Source organism: Mercenaria mercenaria, chromosome 11 (assembly GCF_021730395.1).
Source record: "Mercenaria mercenaria strain notata chromosome 11, MADL_Memer_1, whole genome shotgun sequence".
NCBI lineage: Eukaryota > Metazoa > Mollusca > Bivalvia > Venerida > Veneridae > Mercenaria > Mercenaria mercenaria.
In genome coordinates, this window is record NC_069371.1 from 27,815,739 (window position 1) to 27,834,304 (window position 18,566).

Here is an 18,566-nt window from a genome sequence, read left to right on the forward strand (position 1 = left end):
CATAATTTTCAATGGATCTTCATGAAAATTGGTCAGAATGTTCACCTTGATGATTTCTAGGTCAAGTTCGAAACTGGGTCATGTGCCATCAAAAACTAGGTCAGTAGGTCTAAAAATAGAAAAAGCTTTTGACCTCTCTAGAGGCCATATATTTCAAAAGATCTTCATGAAAATTGGTCAGATCGTTCATCTTGATGATATCTAGGTCAAGTTTGAAACTGGGTCACGTGCCATCAAAAACTAGGTCAGTAGGTCTAAAAATAAAAAAACTTGTGACCTCTCTAGAGGCCATATATTTCACAAGATCTTCATGAAAGTTGGTCAGAATGTTCAACTTGATGATATCTAGGTTAATTTCGAAACTGGGTCATGTTCGACCAAAAACTAGGTCAGTAGGTCTAAAAATAGAAAAACCTTGTGACCTCTCTAGAGGCCATATTTTTCAATGGATCTTCATGAAAATTGGTCAGAATGTTCACCTTGATGATATCTAGGTCAAGTTCGAAACTTGGTCACCTGCGATCAAAAACTAGGTCAGTAGGTCAAAAAATAGAAAAACCTTGTGACCTCTCTAGAGGCCAAATATTTCATGAGATCTTCATGAAAATTGGTCAGAATGTTCACCTTGATGATATCTAGGTCAAGTTCGAAAGTGGGTCACGTGCCTTCAAAAACTAGGTCAGTAGGTCAAATAATAGAAAAACCTTGTGACCTCTGTATAGGCCATAGTTTTAATGGGATCTGCATGAAAATTGGTCAGAATGTTCATCTTGATGATATCTAGGTCAAGTTCGAAATTGGGTCAACTGCGGTCCAAAACTAGGTCAGTAGGTCTAAAAATAGAAAATCCTTGTGAACTCCCTAGAGGCCATATTTTTCAATGGATCTTCATGAAAATTGGTCAGAATGTTCATCTTGGTGATATCTAGGTCAAGTTCGAAACTGGGTCAACTGCGTTCCAAAACTAGGTCATTAGGTCTAAAAATAGAAAATCTTTGTGACCTCCCTAGAGGCCATATTTTTCAATGGATCTTCATGAAAATTGGTCAGAATGTTCATCTTGGTGATATCTAGGTCAAGTTCGAAACTGGGTCAACTGCGTTCCAAAACTAGGTCATCAGGTCTAAAAATAGAAAATCTTTGTGACCTCCCTAGAGGCCATATTTTTCAATGGATCTTCATGAGAATTGGTCAGACTGTTCATCTTGATGATATCTAAGTCAAATTTGAAACTGGGTCACGTGCGGTCCAAAACTAGGTCATTAGGTCAAATAATAGAAAAACCTTGTGACCTCTCTAGAAGCCATACTTGTGAATGGATCTCCATAAAAATTGGTCAGAATGTTCATCTTGATGATATCTAGGTCAGGTTCAAAAGTGGGTCACATGCCTTCAAAAAGTAGGTCAGTAGGTCAAATAATGAAAAAACGTTGTGACCTCTCTAGAGGCCATATTTTTCATGGGATCTGTATGAAAGTTGGTCTGAATGTTTATCTTGATGATATATAGGTCAAGTTTGAAACTGGGTCAATTGTGATCAAAAACTAGGTCAGTAGGTCTTGAAATAGAAAAACCTTGTGACCTCTCTAGAGGCCATACCCTTGAACGGATCTTCACGAAAATTGGTCAGGATGTTCACCTTGATGATATCTAGGTCAAATTTGAAACTGGGTCACGTGCCTTAAAAAACTAGGTCAGTAGGTCAAATAATAAAAAAAGCTTGTGACCTCTCTAGAGGCCATACTTTTTATGGGATCTGTATGAAAGTTGGTCTGAATGTTCATCTTGATGATATCTAGGTCAAGTTCGAAACTGGGTCAACTGCGATCAAAAACTAGGTCAGTAGGTTTAAAATTAGAAAAATCTTTTGACCTCTCAAGAGGCCATATTTTTCAATGGATCTTCATGAAAATTGATCTTAATGTTCACCTTGATGATGTCTAGGTCATTTTCGAAACTGGGTCACGTGCGGTCAAAAACTAGGCCAGTAGGTATAAAAATAGAAAAACCTTGTGACCTCACTAGAGGCCATATTTTTCCTGAGATCTTCATGGAAATTAGTGAGAATGTTCATCTTGATGATATCTAGATAAAGTTCAGAACGTGGTCACTTACCTTCGAAAACTAGGTCAATAGGTCAAATAATAGAAAAACCTTGTGACCTCTCTAGAGACCATATTTTTCAATGGATCTTCATGAAAATTGGTCAGAATTTTTATCTTGATAATATCTAGGTCAAGTTCGAAACTGGGTCACATGAGTTAAAAAACTAGGTCACTATGTCAAATAATAGAAAATACGTCATACTCAAAACTGGGTCATGTGGAAGAGGTGAGCGATTCAGGACCATCATGGTCCTCTTGTTTTTACTATTAAACTAGAGATTACATTCAAAAGCAGGGCAGCATGTGGTAGGTGACAATGATAATAAAACTAATTGTAAGCACACAAAACTTATTAAAGTTTTTTTTTGGTTAAAATTGCCTTTGCACAGGTAATTTTAAATGAACAGGAACATTTTAGAATAATAGATTTATATTTAGACTTTGCTTAATTGTTCTAAAAGACCAATGTTATGTCTTTATTTTATACTTTATAATATATGAGTTATATATTGTTTTTTGATTAAATAAAATGTAATATTGTTTTCAGGACTTTTCTTGTTTTCTATGCCCCGACTTACTGAACTGTTTGTTAGTTCTGAGTTTGTTAGTTCTTTCATCCCGATGTCTTATTTGGTCTGTAACTTTGTCATTAATGGATGGATTTAAAAAAAAGACTTGGCAGAATTGATCAGTATAACATGACGATGTGTCACATACAAGAACAATAAATCTACCCATGTTACTTTTTAGCTCACCAGTCACAAAGTGACAAGGTGAGCTTTTGTGATCGCGTGGCGTCTGTCGTCCGTGCGTGCATGCGTAAACTTTTGCTTGTGACCACTCTAGAGGTCACATTTTTCAAGGGATCTTTATGAAAGTTCGTCAGAATGTTCATCTTGATGATGTCTAGGTAAAGTTTGAAACTGGGTCAAGTGCTGTCCAAAACTAGGTCTGTAGGTCTAAAAATAGAAAAACCTTGTGACCTCTCTAGGGGCCATATTTTTCAATGGATCTTCATGAAAATTGGTCAGACTGTTCATCTTGATGATATCTAGGTCAAGTTCGAAACTGAGTCACGTGCGGTCCAAAACTAGGTCATTAGGTCTTAAAATAGAAAAACCTTGTGACCTCCTTAGGGGCCATATTTTTCAATGGATCTTCATGAATATTGGTCAGAATGTTCACCTTGATGATATCTAGGTCAAGTTCGAAAGTGGGTCACGTGCGATTAAAAACTAGGTCAGTAGGTCTTAAAATAGAAAAACCTTGTGACCTCCCTAGAGGCCATATTTTTAAATGGATCTTCATGAAAGTTGGTCTGAATGTTCACTTTGATGATATCTAGGTCAAGTTCGAAAGTGGGTCACATGCGGTCAAAATCTAGGTCATTAGGTCTAAAAATAGAAAAACCTTGTGACCTCTCTAGAGGCCATACTTTTCATGAGATCTTCATGAAAATTGGTCAGAATAATCTTGATGATATCTAGGTCAGATTCGAAACTGGGTCATGTGCCTTCAAAAACTAGGTGGTTAGGTCAATTAATAGAAAAACCTTGTGACCTCTCTAGAGGCCATACTTTTCATGAAAATTGGTGAGAATGTTCACCTTGATGGTATCTAGGTCAAGTTTGAAACTGGGTCAAGTGCCTTCAAAAACTAGGTCATTAGGTCAAATAATAGAACCTCTAGAGGCCATATTTTTCAATGAATCTTCATGAAACTTGGTCAGAATTTTTATCTCGATGATATCTAGGTCAGGTTCAAAACTGGGTCACATGAGCTCAAATACTAGGTCACTATGTCAAATAATAGAAAAAAACGACGTCATACTCAGTTCAAAACTGGGTCATGTGGGGACAGGTGAGCGATTCAGGACCATCATGGTCCTCTTGTTTTAATTATCTCCCTTTATTAAATGTCTATCCCGATTTTGTTTCTTGTTTGTAACAGATGGATGGATTTCCAAAAACTTTGCATCAAAGATCCGCATGACAAGGCAATTTGTTGTGTACAGAAACTAAAAACCAACTCTTCTTACTGTTTGAATTATCCCCCTTTATCGAATGTTTATCTAGATTTCCTGTCCAGTCTGCAACTATGTCATTCATGGATGAATTAAAAAACAACAAACAACTTGTTACCAATGGTCAGCATGACATGATTTTGTCTTGTGTGAGTCTTAGTTTGAAAGTTTGAATTATCTCCGTTTATTGCATGTCCCTCCCAATCTTGTCATGTTTGTAACTTTGTCATTCATGGATGGATTTGTCCAAACACTTGCCCATATATTACATATCAGTGTTACATATCAGTTACCATTTCAAATGAAGCAGTATGGGGAGTACGCACTTTTTCGAAAGTAGTCCCTTACTAGTATTTGAACTTTGATTACTATGTATTTGGTTACGGATTATTTCAAACTTTAGCTCTTGAAGCCGTACCTTACTTCGGGATGTAACTGCATACATGTAGTCCAATTTTGGATAACTTTAACAAATATGATGTGATTACTGATTATATTTTGGCTTATGTTATATTTAAGGTATTAGGTCACTAATAGTAATGTTTACAAAATGGCCTTTGCTTGGTATATTCTGAAAGGTAACTGTGTTTTGCACTATTTTGCAAATTTTAAACAACTTTTACCGTGCCGTTTTTTATAAATTTTGAATAACTTATGGTATCTCCTCAAGCTCAAGTAGAGACAAATTTCAAAGTGATAGCCACTATCTAAAACGTTTGCAGAGAACTCATTTTACCATTAATTTCAATAGAAGAAACATCAAACTATTGGTAAACAATTATAAAACACAAAATAAAAATGTCAGTATCATTTTTTCTATGGTGCCTCAAGTAAACGGATTTAATGAGACAGAATTCATACTTCAACATTGGAAAAATAAGGTCGAATGATGTGTTTCTGTTTTGGATTTTGCTTACTCCATTTAAAAATAACCTTAGGGAAGATGTAAAACCTACCTAAATTTCTTCCACAATATATAATCTAAGAGTGAAAGCAAAATAGAGAACTTTCACCGCGTGTAACTCAATATTTTTAAAGATGTGTAACTCTACCCCTTCTGTTTAAGTAGTAAATACACTTTGAACACCAAGAAATCGCTTATAAGATTCATCTTTTTCCATTTTTGTACAAAAAATCAATAATAAGTCTTGAAAGAAGTAAAAACTTACTAGTAAAAAAGGAAAATAAAAAAAAAATTTGGTCCCATAGGGCTTGAACCTACGCACCCCTAAGAATTGCAGTAAAAGTAGGTTTATGGTTAGTCTGGATTACCTGCCCCTACTATCGTTATCGGTTTGCAGTACGACGGGAACCAGACTAGTTTATGGTAGGAATTGAATACTCTTCAAAAAGGAGGTTCTCTATTAGTGATCTGATACCTTAATGTTATTTTCACTTCTAAGCATATTTTACAATAATCAATAATTTTCATATTACATTACTACATAATATAAGTCACTTGTCCTCTCTCAACACAGTCATGTTTACTGGGCTAAGTCAAAAATAAAAAATGTGGAAATTAATTTTGATGTCGCGTAATAGAGCATTCATTGAGTGGCCTGCCAGTAAATAATCAGAACTATGGGGCATTGGTCTTTCTAAATTAACAGCAACCAAGTGTGGTTAAGTGTCAGGAAGCCTATACTTGGGACATAGTTTTTGGGTGTATGGTGTTCATATAAAATACAGATTCGGTTATTCCTGGTTATTCATAGAACTAAAGTGATATAAGGTATGCACGTGACTCGTGCCACATTAAACCTAATCTGCCGAAAATATTTAGGTTACAGGTCTATAAATGAATTTACATAGACTGAATCACTGTGACCATGTTAACTCTCATGTTCTTCATTTTACAGAACAAAGTTGCACACAACGGGTTTCTACCACTTCTTGGTAGCTAAATGACATCACTGCAAGCAACCACTACTTCAACAAATTATGAATGCCGAAATTTTTAAACTGCGTTTCATAAAATTCTATGATATTTCATTTGTTTGTTTTTTATGATAGTAATTTTTGACCAATCAACAGAATAACCGCGAAATTTCCTTACAGAAATTGACTAAATTTTCTGAATCAACAATAAGTGACAAAAACGTTCATACTTTATAAAGGAGCCTCTTTCCAAATATATTTATATCTATGTTAAACACCGCTTGAAAGGGGCTCATATTTCATTAATTGGTACCTACATATGCCTTGTTCATACACTTCAGCTACATTGCGGACCAGAACTTCGGCGGCGGGGTGCGTTTATGCTATGAAAAAATGAAAGTTACAGAAATCCTTTATATGATTTTTCTAATTTGCTCACTATTTGACCCATGATGAATTAACGCAAAACTGCAATCACAAGAAATTAAACCCATTGCATTTCAGTGATTTTATTATTATTATTTTTTAATCAAATACTAAATGAAGTTAATGATTTTGTTTATATCTGTGCTAGTAATGAAGGGTATGTGACATCCCCAGCCCAAACCACGGGGCAGTACGGACCATACTACTGTAAACAAGAAAAGTCTTTAAAATGTTAAAGAAAACTCCGTGCCGGAATGAACATTTTCTTTTGTTACTAAATGTTTTAGACATGGTCGCAAGAGTGAAAATTATTTAAACAATTCGTCAGCTTATTTCCACAATGCCGTAGACCTAAGTCCATTTTTGGCAAAATTGAGATTTTAGTGTCATTAGGTATGTCTATATGACTTCTGTATGATGGTGAATTTGTGGCTTTGTAGAACTAACGTAAACAGGAACAAGGATGTACGTAGTGACACTCAAATCTTTATACGTCGTTTCCCTATAATTATACAGGCCTCCTACTGAAACCTTTAAAACCTTTAAAAACCTTTAATTTCAGAGCAAACCTTTAAAACCTTCAAATCTTCTGAAAAAACCTTTAAAACGGCCAAATAGCCTGCAATTTTCACTCAAAACCTATATTTTTGTTCAGACTGCTTGCCGTGCCAGTTTAAAGCAAGTAATGGTTAAACTACTGTATTTCTTCCCCCCTTGTAAGTGTTGTTATTAGGATACTGCTTGTGTATCTTTCATCTTGAGTTTTTCAGAATGCTGTTGTGTTCACCAGACCACATACATGTAGTAAATACCTATATATATTATGTGTTTTCAACGAGAATTCCGTCAAAAATAGCCTTTATTTACTCTTTATTTTTTAATATTTTACACTTAAAGGCCTTTATTTCCATAGATTGGAGCCTTTATAAAAAACCTTTATTTTTGTTCAGGCCTGCTAGGAGGCCTATAGTTACGGCATTGTGGAAATAAGTCAATTGCGTGACAGTTAATCTAAGTAGTCTATTTTGTGCAATTATGATTGTAAGGTAAAGATAAAAGTTGTTTACGGAGACTTGGATGATATGCATCACGTTTTTTCTTGTATGACCCTAATTAGATAAAACAAAGTTACGTAAATTGTATACACAGGGAGAAAACCGACACTCTACTAATAACAATATACCCTTCCTTCTCTCCCTTATTCCATCTCACAACAACAACATTCGTTTAGCACTCACGGTAATCACAATGTTGAAACTACATTGTTCCAAAATGCATTTGGTAATAGGAATTCAAACCGTATTAAATTCAAATGTTGCAGCATATAACCCCGGACAATATCGAGGATAGCCGTCTTGTCCGTCCGTTTTCAAGGCAGCTAGCCCAATCTTACAGAAATGTATCATTGTGAAGTGGTCAGGCCAAACGTGTTCCATTCATGGTTAAGGAGTTTGAAAATTTCCAGAATACTTTATTTGACTAACTTAAAAGAACGGTATAGCGCTAGGTAGCGGACGTGTCATAATTATGTCAGGCCATACATGTACCATGCACGAGTAAGGAATTAAGGCCCGTTGAAATTTTATAAAGTATTTATATATAACCCGAACGCCTTATATATGAAGTGGACATCAGCTTATTGCCAAAGCCTAATCTGAAAGTCTTTAAAACACAGCACTTACATAGCTTTGAATAACTTCTAACTTAAGCTTTTTATGCAAAATTTCCAAGAACTTAGCTCATCCTCATCCACTAAAATATCACAATGAAGACTGAAATGCCCATTTGCATAATACTGTAATGCCCTAGGAGATGCACACAAATGATAATGTTGAATTTTTGCGTAAATGGTGTAAAAAAATGTCAGTGTTTCAATCACAAAAAATATTTCTTATATTCTTGCATGCTACACGTCTTTCACATTTTTATTCAGTTTGAAAGGAGATTTCAGAGGTTGCTTCATGACGGGATTTATAAAAGAAATGTAGATGGATTAAATACACACATAACACAAATTTCAGTTATTTAAGTAAAAATTGTTAAAATTAAATTTCTAATAGAATCTTTATTCTCTCAATCGCAGATCAGAAAAAACAAAACAACCGCACCCCCCCCCCCCCCCCCCAAAAAAAAAAAACAACAACAGCAACAAAAAACCTTGTGCACAACGCCCAACCAGCCCAACCAAGGCCAAGTTGCCAAAGGTATACTTCGGAAGTTCCTGTAGGCTACTAGTCAACTTGCTCGAGAATCTTGTTTTTAGAGTTCACTTTATAAGGGAGAGCAAAAATGTAGTCTCATTTAGACAGGTGGTCTTTTAAGGAAAACACTGCTTTCTGTAACCGTATGTTTTGCAGCACGTCCATTGTAATATTGATACAGCATAAACACAATGTTTCAAGTAAATAATGATTTTATTTCGAAGTTTTTTCTTACCAAAATGATTCACCGATGTCCTTGACCAACTCAGTTATTTTGTAAACAGTATGTTTATGTTATGTTAATGAGCTCATATATTTATTGAGGACATATACAGTTACATATGCTGAGTATATATCGGAAATATTGACTGGAATCACTTACAAGTCCGCGATAGGTTGCTAAAAGTGGATTCACTGGAACATTTCAGTCTGAAAATTGGGATTTTAACTTTTTTCTCATTCTTGATTGGTAGAAAGCTAAAAATAAATACCGGAAATTTCCGAAGTATTATCGTACTATATCAGTGCGCAACTGCGCCGGGCACGTCAATATCGGTGTACAGCTGGAAGGCATAACACGCTAAAGTAGGTTCGCGTACATAACATTAAATCTTGTCGTGTTTGGGTATTTTTTGGTCTTTAAATCACCACAAAATCATGAAAATGGAAGAGGATGACTTTTCTATCGGTACAAGTAGTATTATGGCGGAATATATTTCTTATAAAATACAGAAAGCTGGATATAATTGGCAAGTTTCGCCAACGAGAAACTGCCCTGAAAACAAAGTAATAAACACTGTGAAGAAACTGTGCGGCGAATTTGAGAAACGCTACGAAAAGCAATTCTCTGAAATGTGTTTAGCTTGTGCTGAAGTTGACTTGAATTCTAACAATTATATGGGTGTTCTAGACCAACTGATTGTTGACGGACTACACTGGGGAAGGGTAGTTGCAATATTTTCATTTGCTGGTGCTATGTCGGTGTATTGTATGGAAAACGGAAAGACTGAACGAGTTGATTGGATCCGAGAGTGGACATGTCAGTTTCTAGACAACAAAGTTGAAAACTGGATAAACGAGAATAACGGATGGGTACGTATTACACTTTCAGACAATAAAACATTCAAAATATTGGTTCCCTTCCAGATATTCATACTGTAGCGAAACCAGCTGTGTGATTATTAGATTCTTGCATAAATCTATATTGGCTTTCATGCCTGTATAATCGAGTTATAGTAGTTTATTCTCAGTTTTATTCTTGTTTATCATCATCGTCAGTAACCGCCTCACCCTTAGAAGAGTAGACCCGCGATATAAATGGGTTCTTCGTCTGCTTCTTTCAGTATTGACAAAGTATCGAGAACCAAACAATTACAAACTGCGAAAGAACCAGTTGTTTCAAAAGCAAAATCGATCTTACCATTAGGGATCAATAATGCACGTCCTTGGTGTGTTGTGAAATCGTTCCATCAATAACTTGCCATGCTATAGCAGCATGCTTCTCTTGGAATAAGATTGGAATAAGAATGAAGTATATGTAGATGATCAAACTGAAATTCTATTATATTTTCATACTAGGGGGATTGACCTGTGCCTTTTTGCGGGGAGTGGGGATATCTAGTTATTTTCAGAACTGGTCCTGATTTCAGGCCTTGATTGTAAGAGTTTCCTTTTATAACTCAAATGGAAAATGGCATTGAATTCCGGCTTTGGAAAGAAGTTTTTCAGGACTGAACCCGTAGGCCTGGTATTTGAGCAAAGGGGCACACACAGTCTGATTTAAGGGGAATCTAAAAATATTTGAAAGATAAGTTATATTCGTTTTTTTCGCATGGTGATCGCGTTCCGCAAGATAATCATCATAACAAAAGAACATTCCGTCTATTGAAATATAAACAAAGGCATAAAATTGGACAAAAAGCATAGATTTAAAGATCAAATGAAAGACTTTTTGGGCTGTAATGAATTATGTCATTCTGTAGATTAAACAGACATAGTTCAGACTGTACCCGGGTATTTCTGTTACATTTTTGACTGTCATTTAAATGATAATGAATTACCAACGCGGAGTATCAGTGTCAACTGTGTCACCGACAGAAAACGAGGTGACATTCCTTCTTGACTTTTAAACTGAATTATAAAGAATACTTTTAAAATTTATGACGGCTTACCTAATCTTACCTAATCCTATCATGTAGGTGACATACTGACCCAGATTTAGTAGATGTGGCTAAATGAGATGTGATGCACGTGTATCGTGTGTCTCGGAAGCGGAACACGCACGAGTATGCCGGTTGAACATTCTAATCGTTTCCATCCTGGGGATTTTTATATGAAAGTAGATGAATAAATTTCTTATTTGTTTTGAGGTTAAATAATCGAAACACATTACATCGTTAATGTAATCGTTATTCAAACGAGAGAAATGCACTCTTGGCGGAAATCAATTTTAAGAGAATACCCTTGTTTAGATATAGGGACATTTAATCGCTTAAGCGTTTCCATAAGTTCCGGTGTCATTTTACATGAAATACTAAAGTTAACAAAAAATTAAGTGAATCATGACTCAAACACTTCGGTCGTCCTTAACGCATTTCCTTTAAAGGAAATGAACAAAGTATACATGTATATAGGAACGAGATCGTTCTGTACTTTGATTTGTTGATGACACGACCAAGATAGCAGTAGTATTGTTTAAATTGGTGACGCGCGAATCCCGATTGAATTCTATTTGATGACCTCTATTGATTTTCAATTTATTATTGTTATCGATTTTTTGCATCTATCAAGCGGTTAATTAAAGGAAGTAATTAATAGTTAACATATATCGTACGTTGACGTATATGGTAACCATATCAACTCGTGTTTGACACCAATAAGTTACGCTGTAAATGTACTCCTAACAACATTACCCTCCCATAAACCACTGATAAGTATCTGTTCCTTATCAGAAGATGATGGTATACTAATAAATACATGATTTTGATAAATAACTTGTGTCAGTTAGTACCTTTCTTTTTGGGACGCTCCTATTGACAAATATGATGATAATGAAATCATCGATTAGATCACTGATATAAGCTTTTAAAAGACTAATTTTTCGTAGTCAGAAATCCAAGACTTGTGTTATTAAGAGTTTGGCAACATTCACCTCTGTTTGATAATTTCAACACAGCGTGCAGTGATTACTCACTGGCATGCGCTTTGTGTACTTTGCCCAACTTCTAAATGTATACAATGCATCATCTGCATTAGTTTCCTAATTTTCTAATTGCAGAAAGGCATAGTTGATTTCTACACGAACGGCGCACAGAAACCAGAGGAAAGGGGCAACGGATGGGGATCTGTCATCATAGGTGGCGCTCTTGGAGCCTTTGCGATCGGCGCCCTCATTATTAACAAAGCATGAACTGGGGAACCAGACCAACTATAATAAGACTTCAGTTCTGTTTATAAATTCAAATTTTATTGCGAACACTTCTTCAAGCGGGACATATACGGGTTGATTTGAGGGCAATGGCGACAGACTGCTTGGAAGGCATTTCTCCCGCGTGCTTGTGTAGACTAGGCTAAGTGGAGACGTGCTAAAATGCATTCGGTACGTGCTTAGATGTAGAATACTTTCGGACAGCATTGTAGCTACGTACTGAAAGAAGTGCTTTTCGAGCAGACAGACGGAAGGAGTGTTTTCATCACGCTGAGTGATGATAGACATCTTGTGTTTTGGCTCCCTTGATAGGGATGTCCTCACGTGCTTAAAACATTGTTCAGTGCAATAAAACTGAAAACATTTAAAGTGCTTATATAGAATGACCTCATTAGTGCTACAGCCAGTGCTAGTTAGCGGCAGACTATCTGTACATTCTAAAAGTACTAAAATCATTTGTTAAAATAAGAAGAAAAACGAAGAAAAAAAATGAATAAAAACAGAAAATGAAAAAAAAATGTCAGGGGACAGGTTAATTTGTTTCGTCACGTTAGAACACCCATCAAATATAATTTTGCTCTTCAGTTTGAATAAATCAAAAATACAATACGTATGCCTATATTTTCTTTTGCAGAAGGGCTAATTTTTAAGAGGTGGACTTTTTTAACGTGATGTGTCCCAATGTAAAATGTGATAAATTTAATATAGACTATACCAGAATAAGCATTTATACATTTAATACATTTCTCATTATTTCATCATAAAATGACTATGTTTCAGATTTAAACTGACAGTGAACATGTACAAATGGCATTGTCTTGAGCATCATGTGTATTATTGGGCGGAAATTGCCGAAGTACTTAACAATGAATTGAATTGTTTTGAATCTTATTTTTATCAACATAATGCAGACGATTTGTTAACAGTTATCTTAAATCATCCACAATCGTTTGTTATTATCAAAAGTACATAGTGTATTTGTTCGTTTCCAAGAAGAACATTGTGAATATTTTTAGATTTAATGTAATATCTATTTGTTTTTCAGTATAGATATCTATAAACTACTATAAACTAAACCGCAGCTATTTTACGTGGGCGAATCAAATGTGCATGAACATTTAATAGGAGCATATTTTTCGAGGTTTATGATCGCTTCAAAGACTGTTGAAATTGATAACTTTTCTAAAATTTCAGACAGCGCATATAGCCCAAAGATAATCTTTTCAAATTTCCGAAACAAGTCAACAGTTTTGCTTTAACAGATCTAAACCTTCAACAAGCTATAAGACTATTTTTATTCATTAATTTTATACATTTAATTATTAAATTCACTGATAAAAACAAATACACGGAGTGACTTGTTGTTGCTTTAGCTGTGTGAAATAATTACATATGGTTGACATGTTGATTGATACCAACAATGGTAATAGTCAGTACTACAGTATTATATTTCATAAAATATCGTCTGCTTTTCATTAATTTATCTTTCACGAGAGCTTTTTCATTTAGTCCTACATTTTTGCTGAAAACATAATCCTAGATTGTGTAATATTTGATCACTTGTCGGGTGCGTGATACGAAATTGCGAGATGTTTACGTTCATTTCAAGCTTCACCTATTTATTACTCACAACCATTCAGAAAGAAAAAAAAATCAGCTTTTTTACGTCTAGACATAGGTATACTGTATCATGGCGTGAAAACGGTCGCCTTATAAATTTAAATTTTAAACTGTTTGAAAATTATCAACGTGATTTGATGACTAAGTAAAACCATTCTTCATCATTTTATATTCAGGATAACTATCCATGTGGTACCATGCTCGGTTTATCAAAGTGTTTATATATGTACCGGATTTTGTTTTAAATAGTTAATATGATAAAATCATATCGTGTGTGTGTGTGTGTGTGTGTGTGTGTGTGTGTGAGAGAGAGAGAGTTATCATATTTCATCATTCACATCATTTTGTTGTTGTTAAATTATGTTAGACAAATAAATTAAAAATTTTAAAGAAAAAGTTTGTTAATTCTTCCTTACTGGCAGAGTTCAGGCTGAAATGAAAGATCACGTAACTGCGTATTATATGAAGATTAAAGCAAAATAGGATAGAAGAATTTCCACAACTCAACTTCAGTTATTGGTCTAGGTGTTACGGTGTCGGCCGCTCAACCCGGAGGTCGTGGTTCGAACCACACTGAAGGTCACGACCACACGTCATATGACACCGGTACTGGGATTTTCAGGAAACGGACTTGAGAGGGATTGATATAATCCTCAAGCTTTCATCAAAGTAATATAAACCTTAAATGCACTAAAACTATTTTGACCAGTAATCTGAATCAAGTGTGCTGTTTACAAATAAAATATTAACTTATTTTTTTAATCAGACGAATTTATACAGAAAAATATTTCAAAATTGAACGAAAACCTTGTTGTTTTGGAGCCGTATTATAGACGAATATTGTTTTTGAAACAGAATTACAAAATACAAAGTTCAAACTTGTGGTGTATTGAACTTAATAATTATTTGCTTGGGCAAACTGAAAAGGGAAAATCAATAAGATATAAAGAGAATATATAATATATATGGACATTTGCCAAATACATTACATTTTATAACAAAAAGCAAACGATTGCTTTTGGACACTTGCCATAGGCTTTCATAAGTATACATTTTTGTGAAATAAAGCCCGAATAGGTTGAATAGTTTAAATATCACGGACAAAAATAGTCATATGAAACGATCTTTAGTCATTGATGTCTGCCGACATGAAAAACAAGGTCAATATATCGAATTTACCCTACATTTTAACCTACATTATGGCATTTGATTAATGCAAGAGCTTTTTCATGGTTAAAAATAGAATTTCATGTAATACATGGACACGTTTAAAGCTTTAAGTTAATCAGAAATATACATGCAATCCATAGATAGCCGAAAATGGTATCAAACGTATGATTTGTGTACTCCGTGTCCTGACAATGAGACATTTTAAAACCCGTTTCAACTGCATTAAGAAAATACGATCCTTTTACATAACGGCAAATTTCAGGTGCAGTGTGGTGGCCTTAAAAACTCTCTTCGTGCTTGGACTCAGTGTTATATTTCCTAGTACTTAGGATCATGGAATTTAATGTATTTAATAACAGTACACTACCTCTCAAGAACAAACTTGACCAGAGCGAATATGGGTTACATTCTATAATTCGAGAGAATCTTCTGTCATTTAAGAAATAATAAGTTCCCATACTTTTGAGTTCTTATGCCGTAGGCCTGAGTGATATATTGTTTCGCATAAGAACGAAAAACTCGGGTTATTCTACGATAAATCACACTTGGGAACTTATTATTTCGATTCTAACACGACCTACTAATATCAACAGTGTTTGAAAAAATGGTAACTACTTTTTACCACCGTGCTACGCACCTGGATCGGTTGACGTTATTGCACGCGAGTGGTTTATTGCAGAATAACCCGAGATAGATTTTGCTCTACATGTATGTAAGTTATTTGCTGGTCGTGTTAGAATATGTAATAAGGTCAGAATTATATCTCGTATTACTTATGGTAATGGAGAGGAATTCCGTGCTGTAATATAGATAAATTATACTGATGGAAGAAATTAAAACTTGAAGGCTAAACTGCTGTCAACACATTTACTAAAACAAAAAGGAGCTCTGGAGGCCTTATATTGCTCAAGATAATCTAGTATCTAATTTGATCTAAGGCATTTTGACAATCGAGTAGATGATTAACTAAGATTTGACAATGAGACCTAGTTTTACCTTACCCAAGATACAAAGTTACAAATTTGCCATAGACTTTAAACCGATGTATCCAGTTTTCAGGAAGGCCAGGAAGAAACTATGGCCTTATCAGTATTAACAAGTACGATATGACCTAGTGACCTAGTTTTTATGTTAGACAATCCAGTTTCAAGGTTGACCTATACTTTTTAGAGACATTAAAAAATTGTAAAAGTTTTGAGAAGATCAGATGCAAGATGTGGCCTCTAGTATGTTAACAATATTTTTTCTATTATTTGACAAAAAAAATCTAGTTTATCATACAACTCAGTTTAATATTTGACCTCGGTTTCATAAAGACATATTCTGACAAAGCTTTAAGATGAAGTGGAAAATATAGTCTCTAGAGTGTAAACAAGTCTCTATTATGATTTAACCTAGTGACCTAGTTTTGAACAGAACCGAAATTCCATATAGACAGATATCCTGACAAAAATATATTACTATTATTTAGATACTGCAGATTCTAGAGTGTTGAAATATTTTCTGTGATTTTTCCTAGTCAGGGCCCTCGATCGGCCGTTTTTACCGCCGAATATCGGCTGCTTCCCCCGCCAAAATAGTATCCTTTTTCCCCCTCCTGAGAAAAAAATTCCCCCTTACTGGGCATTCGGTTGACCCGAGATCCCGGGTTTTTGATCCGCGAAAATCGAGAAAAACTCGTATTTGACCCGCACAATATATGCTTCGTGCGTCGGGTTGACTCGCGGAAATTTTGTTTGATACGTCTCGAGTTCGAAAGTTCTGCCCCTTGTCAATCAAAATCCCAGTTAATTTCAATATTGTTCGCCGTCATTCGCGGAAGTATGGCAGTAGGCGGAGCGTCATATGTTAATTAGCTGCTAACAGATGTCAATCACGCCACGCGCCGATTGACATGTTGTCATCTCGCGGTTTATATTCAGTACAATAATCCCTGTCATTATCAAAGGTGTTTACTGATCAATGTTTAAAAATTAATTGATAAACAATGCAGCTTTAGATTATCGTCTTTGCACAGATTGGATAATTAAAATCATTATTTCGTTTATTTTGTTTGCTTGATACGATTACGTGAGCCGGTCAACCGTTACGGCCTATAGAAAATTTATTATCATTGCCGAGGCTTTTGTTTGGTCCAAAATAAATTAAATGCTTTAATAAGCAGAAATTGTAAGTATTGAACAGGTGTGGTAAAAAAAAAAGAAATTTAAAACGGGTATTTCATCAAGAATTTTAAATGTTTACTTTCGTTTTCCATATTTATCACCCGTTTTCGCGATCGTAATTTTCGGACATTTTCATCATTTCTTACAAGATTTTTCTAGTACAGTCTAAATAAAAAGCCATTTGAAAGTCTGCATTTAAGAAAAATATGATCACTGTTGCAAAAGCAGCCCTTATTTTGAAGCATTTTTTGATAATAAAATGCAAAGGCACCAAACCCCACCCACTTTTAGACAACTAAAATATAAATTGATTAAAAAAATCTGTAATGATAAATGTACTTGTTTTAGGTAAAGTTTGTGAAAGTTTCATTAATAACAGTATAGCTTGACCCCTGAAAAGCTGATCTTGACATGATATAATTGCAGTTACCAGTAGTATGTTGAGAAAAAAAAAACAACTTTAGTGTAATGAGAGTTATACATGTTATAGTTCTTACATAGTATGTTATTCTTTGAAGGCAATGAAAATTCCCACTTTTGGCTAAAACGACGCGAAAATTCCCCCGCCTGAGGGCTGCGGACCCCTTCCCCCAAAGTAGAGTGAGGGCCCTGCTAGTGACCTAGTTTAAGACCTCATGTAACCAAGTTTTGAACCGGACCTAGATTTATTAGAGAAAGTCGTTCTGACAAAGAATTATGATTCTAAAAAATATAAAGAGTTGCCTCTAGAATGTTAAAAAATGATTTTATGAGTTGATCTAGTGACTTAGTTTTTGACTTAATATGTCTCAGTTTTAAACTTGATCTAGCTTTCATAGAAGCAAACATTCTGACAAAGTATATGAAAAGCAAATAGAAAATGTGGCCTCTAGAATGTTAACAGTCTTTTAAAGGAATTTAACCTAGTGTCCTTGTCTTTAACCATAGGTTTCACAGTTATGAACTTTGATCTAGATTTCATAGAAACAAACATACTGACAAAATAACTGATGATCTAGTGAAAAATATGGCATCTGAAGTCTTAACGAATTGACCTGGAGATCTATTTTTTGACCTCTGGTTACCAAGATTTGAACATAACCAGGCTGACAAAGTTCTATGGAAAAAAGTTAGAACACGTGGCTTCTAGAATGTTAACAAAGCATTTCTTTTGTCTATTATTTGACCTAGTGACTTTATCATTGACATTCAAAATTACGAGAGAATTTACTGCGGGAAACATTGTGACCAAGTTTTATAAAGATTGGTCTATGTTCAGATACAACTTTTGTTTTTGTATCTTTTGATTTTGTATGTTTCAACACTCACTCTAACAAGGTCTACAGGAAGCCTAAATTCAGGAAAAAGTCACGCCAATAAAGTTTGCATTTAAAATCCCCTCAAAACAAACGCACTGCAAAATGTAATGTGGCATAATTCGAAACTAATGAACTACTGTAACAATCAGAAATCTCTTCAAAATACCAGGGAATGTCCACACGAAACTGTAACAGCAATAAACCGTTTTACAGGTATATAGTAGTGCTTATTGTTTTATTCACGTATTGGGTA

The 18,566-nt window shown here is 34.9% G+C and overlaps 1 protein-coding gene across 1 annotated transcript; it reads left to right on the plus strand.

The window, feature by feature from the left end:
* Positions 1 to 9,161: 9,161 nt before the first annotated feature.
* On the plus strand, positions 9,162 to 13,401 carry LOC123530735 (bcl-2-like protein 1). Its single transcript, XM_045311507.2, has 2 exons — positions 9,162 to 9,725; positions 11,911 to 13,401. The coding sequence occupies exons 1-2, from the start codon at positions 9,291 to 9,293 to the stop codon at positions 12,040 to 12,042; spliced, it is 567 nt and encodes a 188-aa protein (XP_045167442.2). The 5' UTR covers positions 9,162 to 9,290; the 3' UTR covers positions 12,043 to 13,401.
* Positions 13,402 to 18,566: the final 5,165 nt, after the last annotated feature.

Excerpts from the sequence above, each read along its gene's own strand:
- LOC123530735 (XM_045311507.2), top strand. The coding sequence starts at position 9,291 with ATGAAAATGGAAGAGGATGACTTTTCTATCGGTACAAGTAGTATTATG. Across the intron at positions 9,726-11,910 it reads TAAACGAGAATAACGGATGG|AAAGGCATAGTTGATTTCTA; the intron begins GTACGTATTACA and ends TTCTAATTGCAG.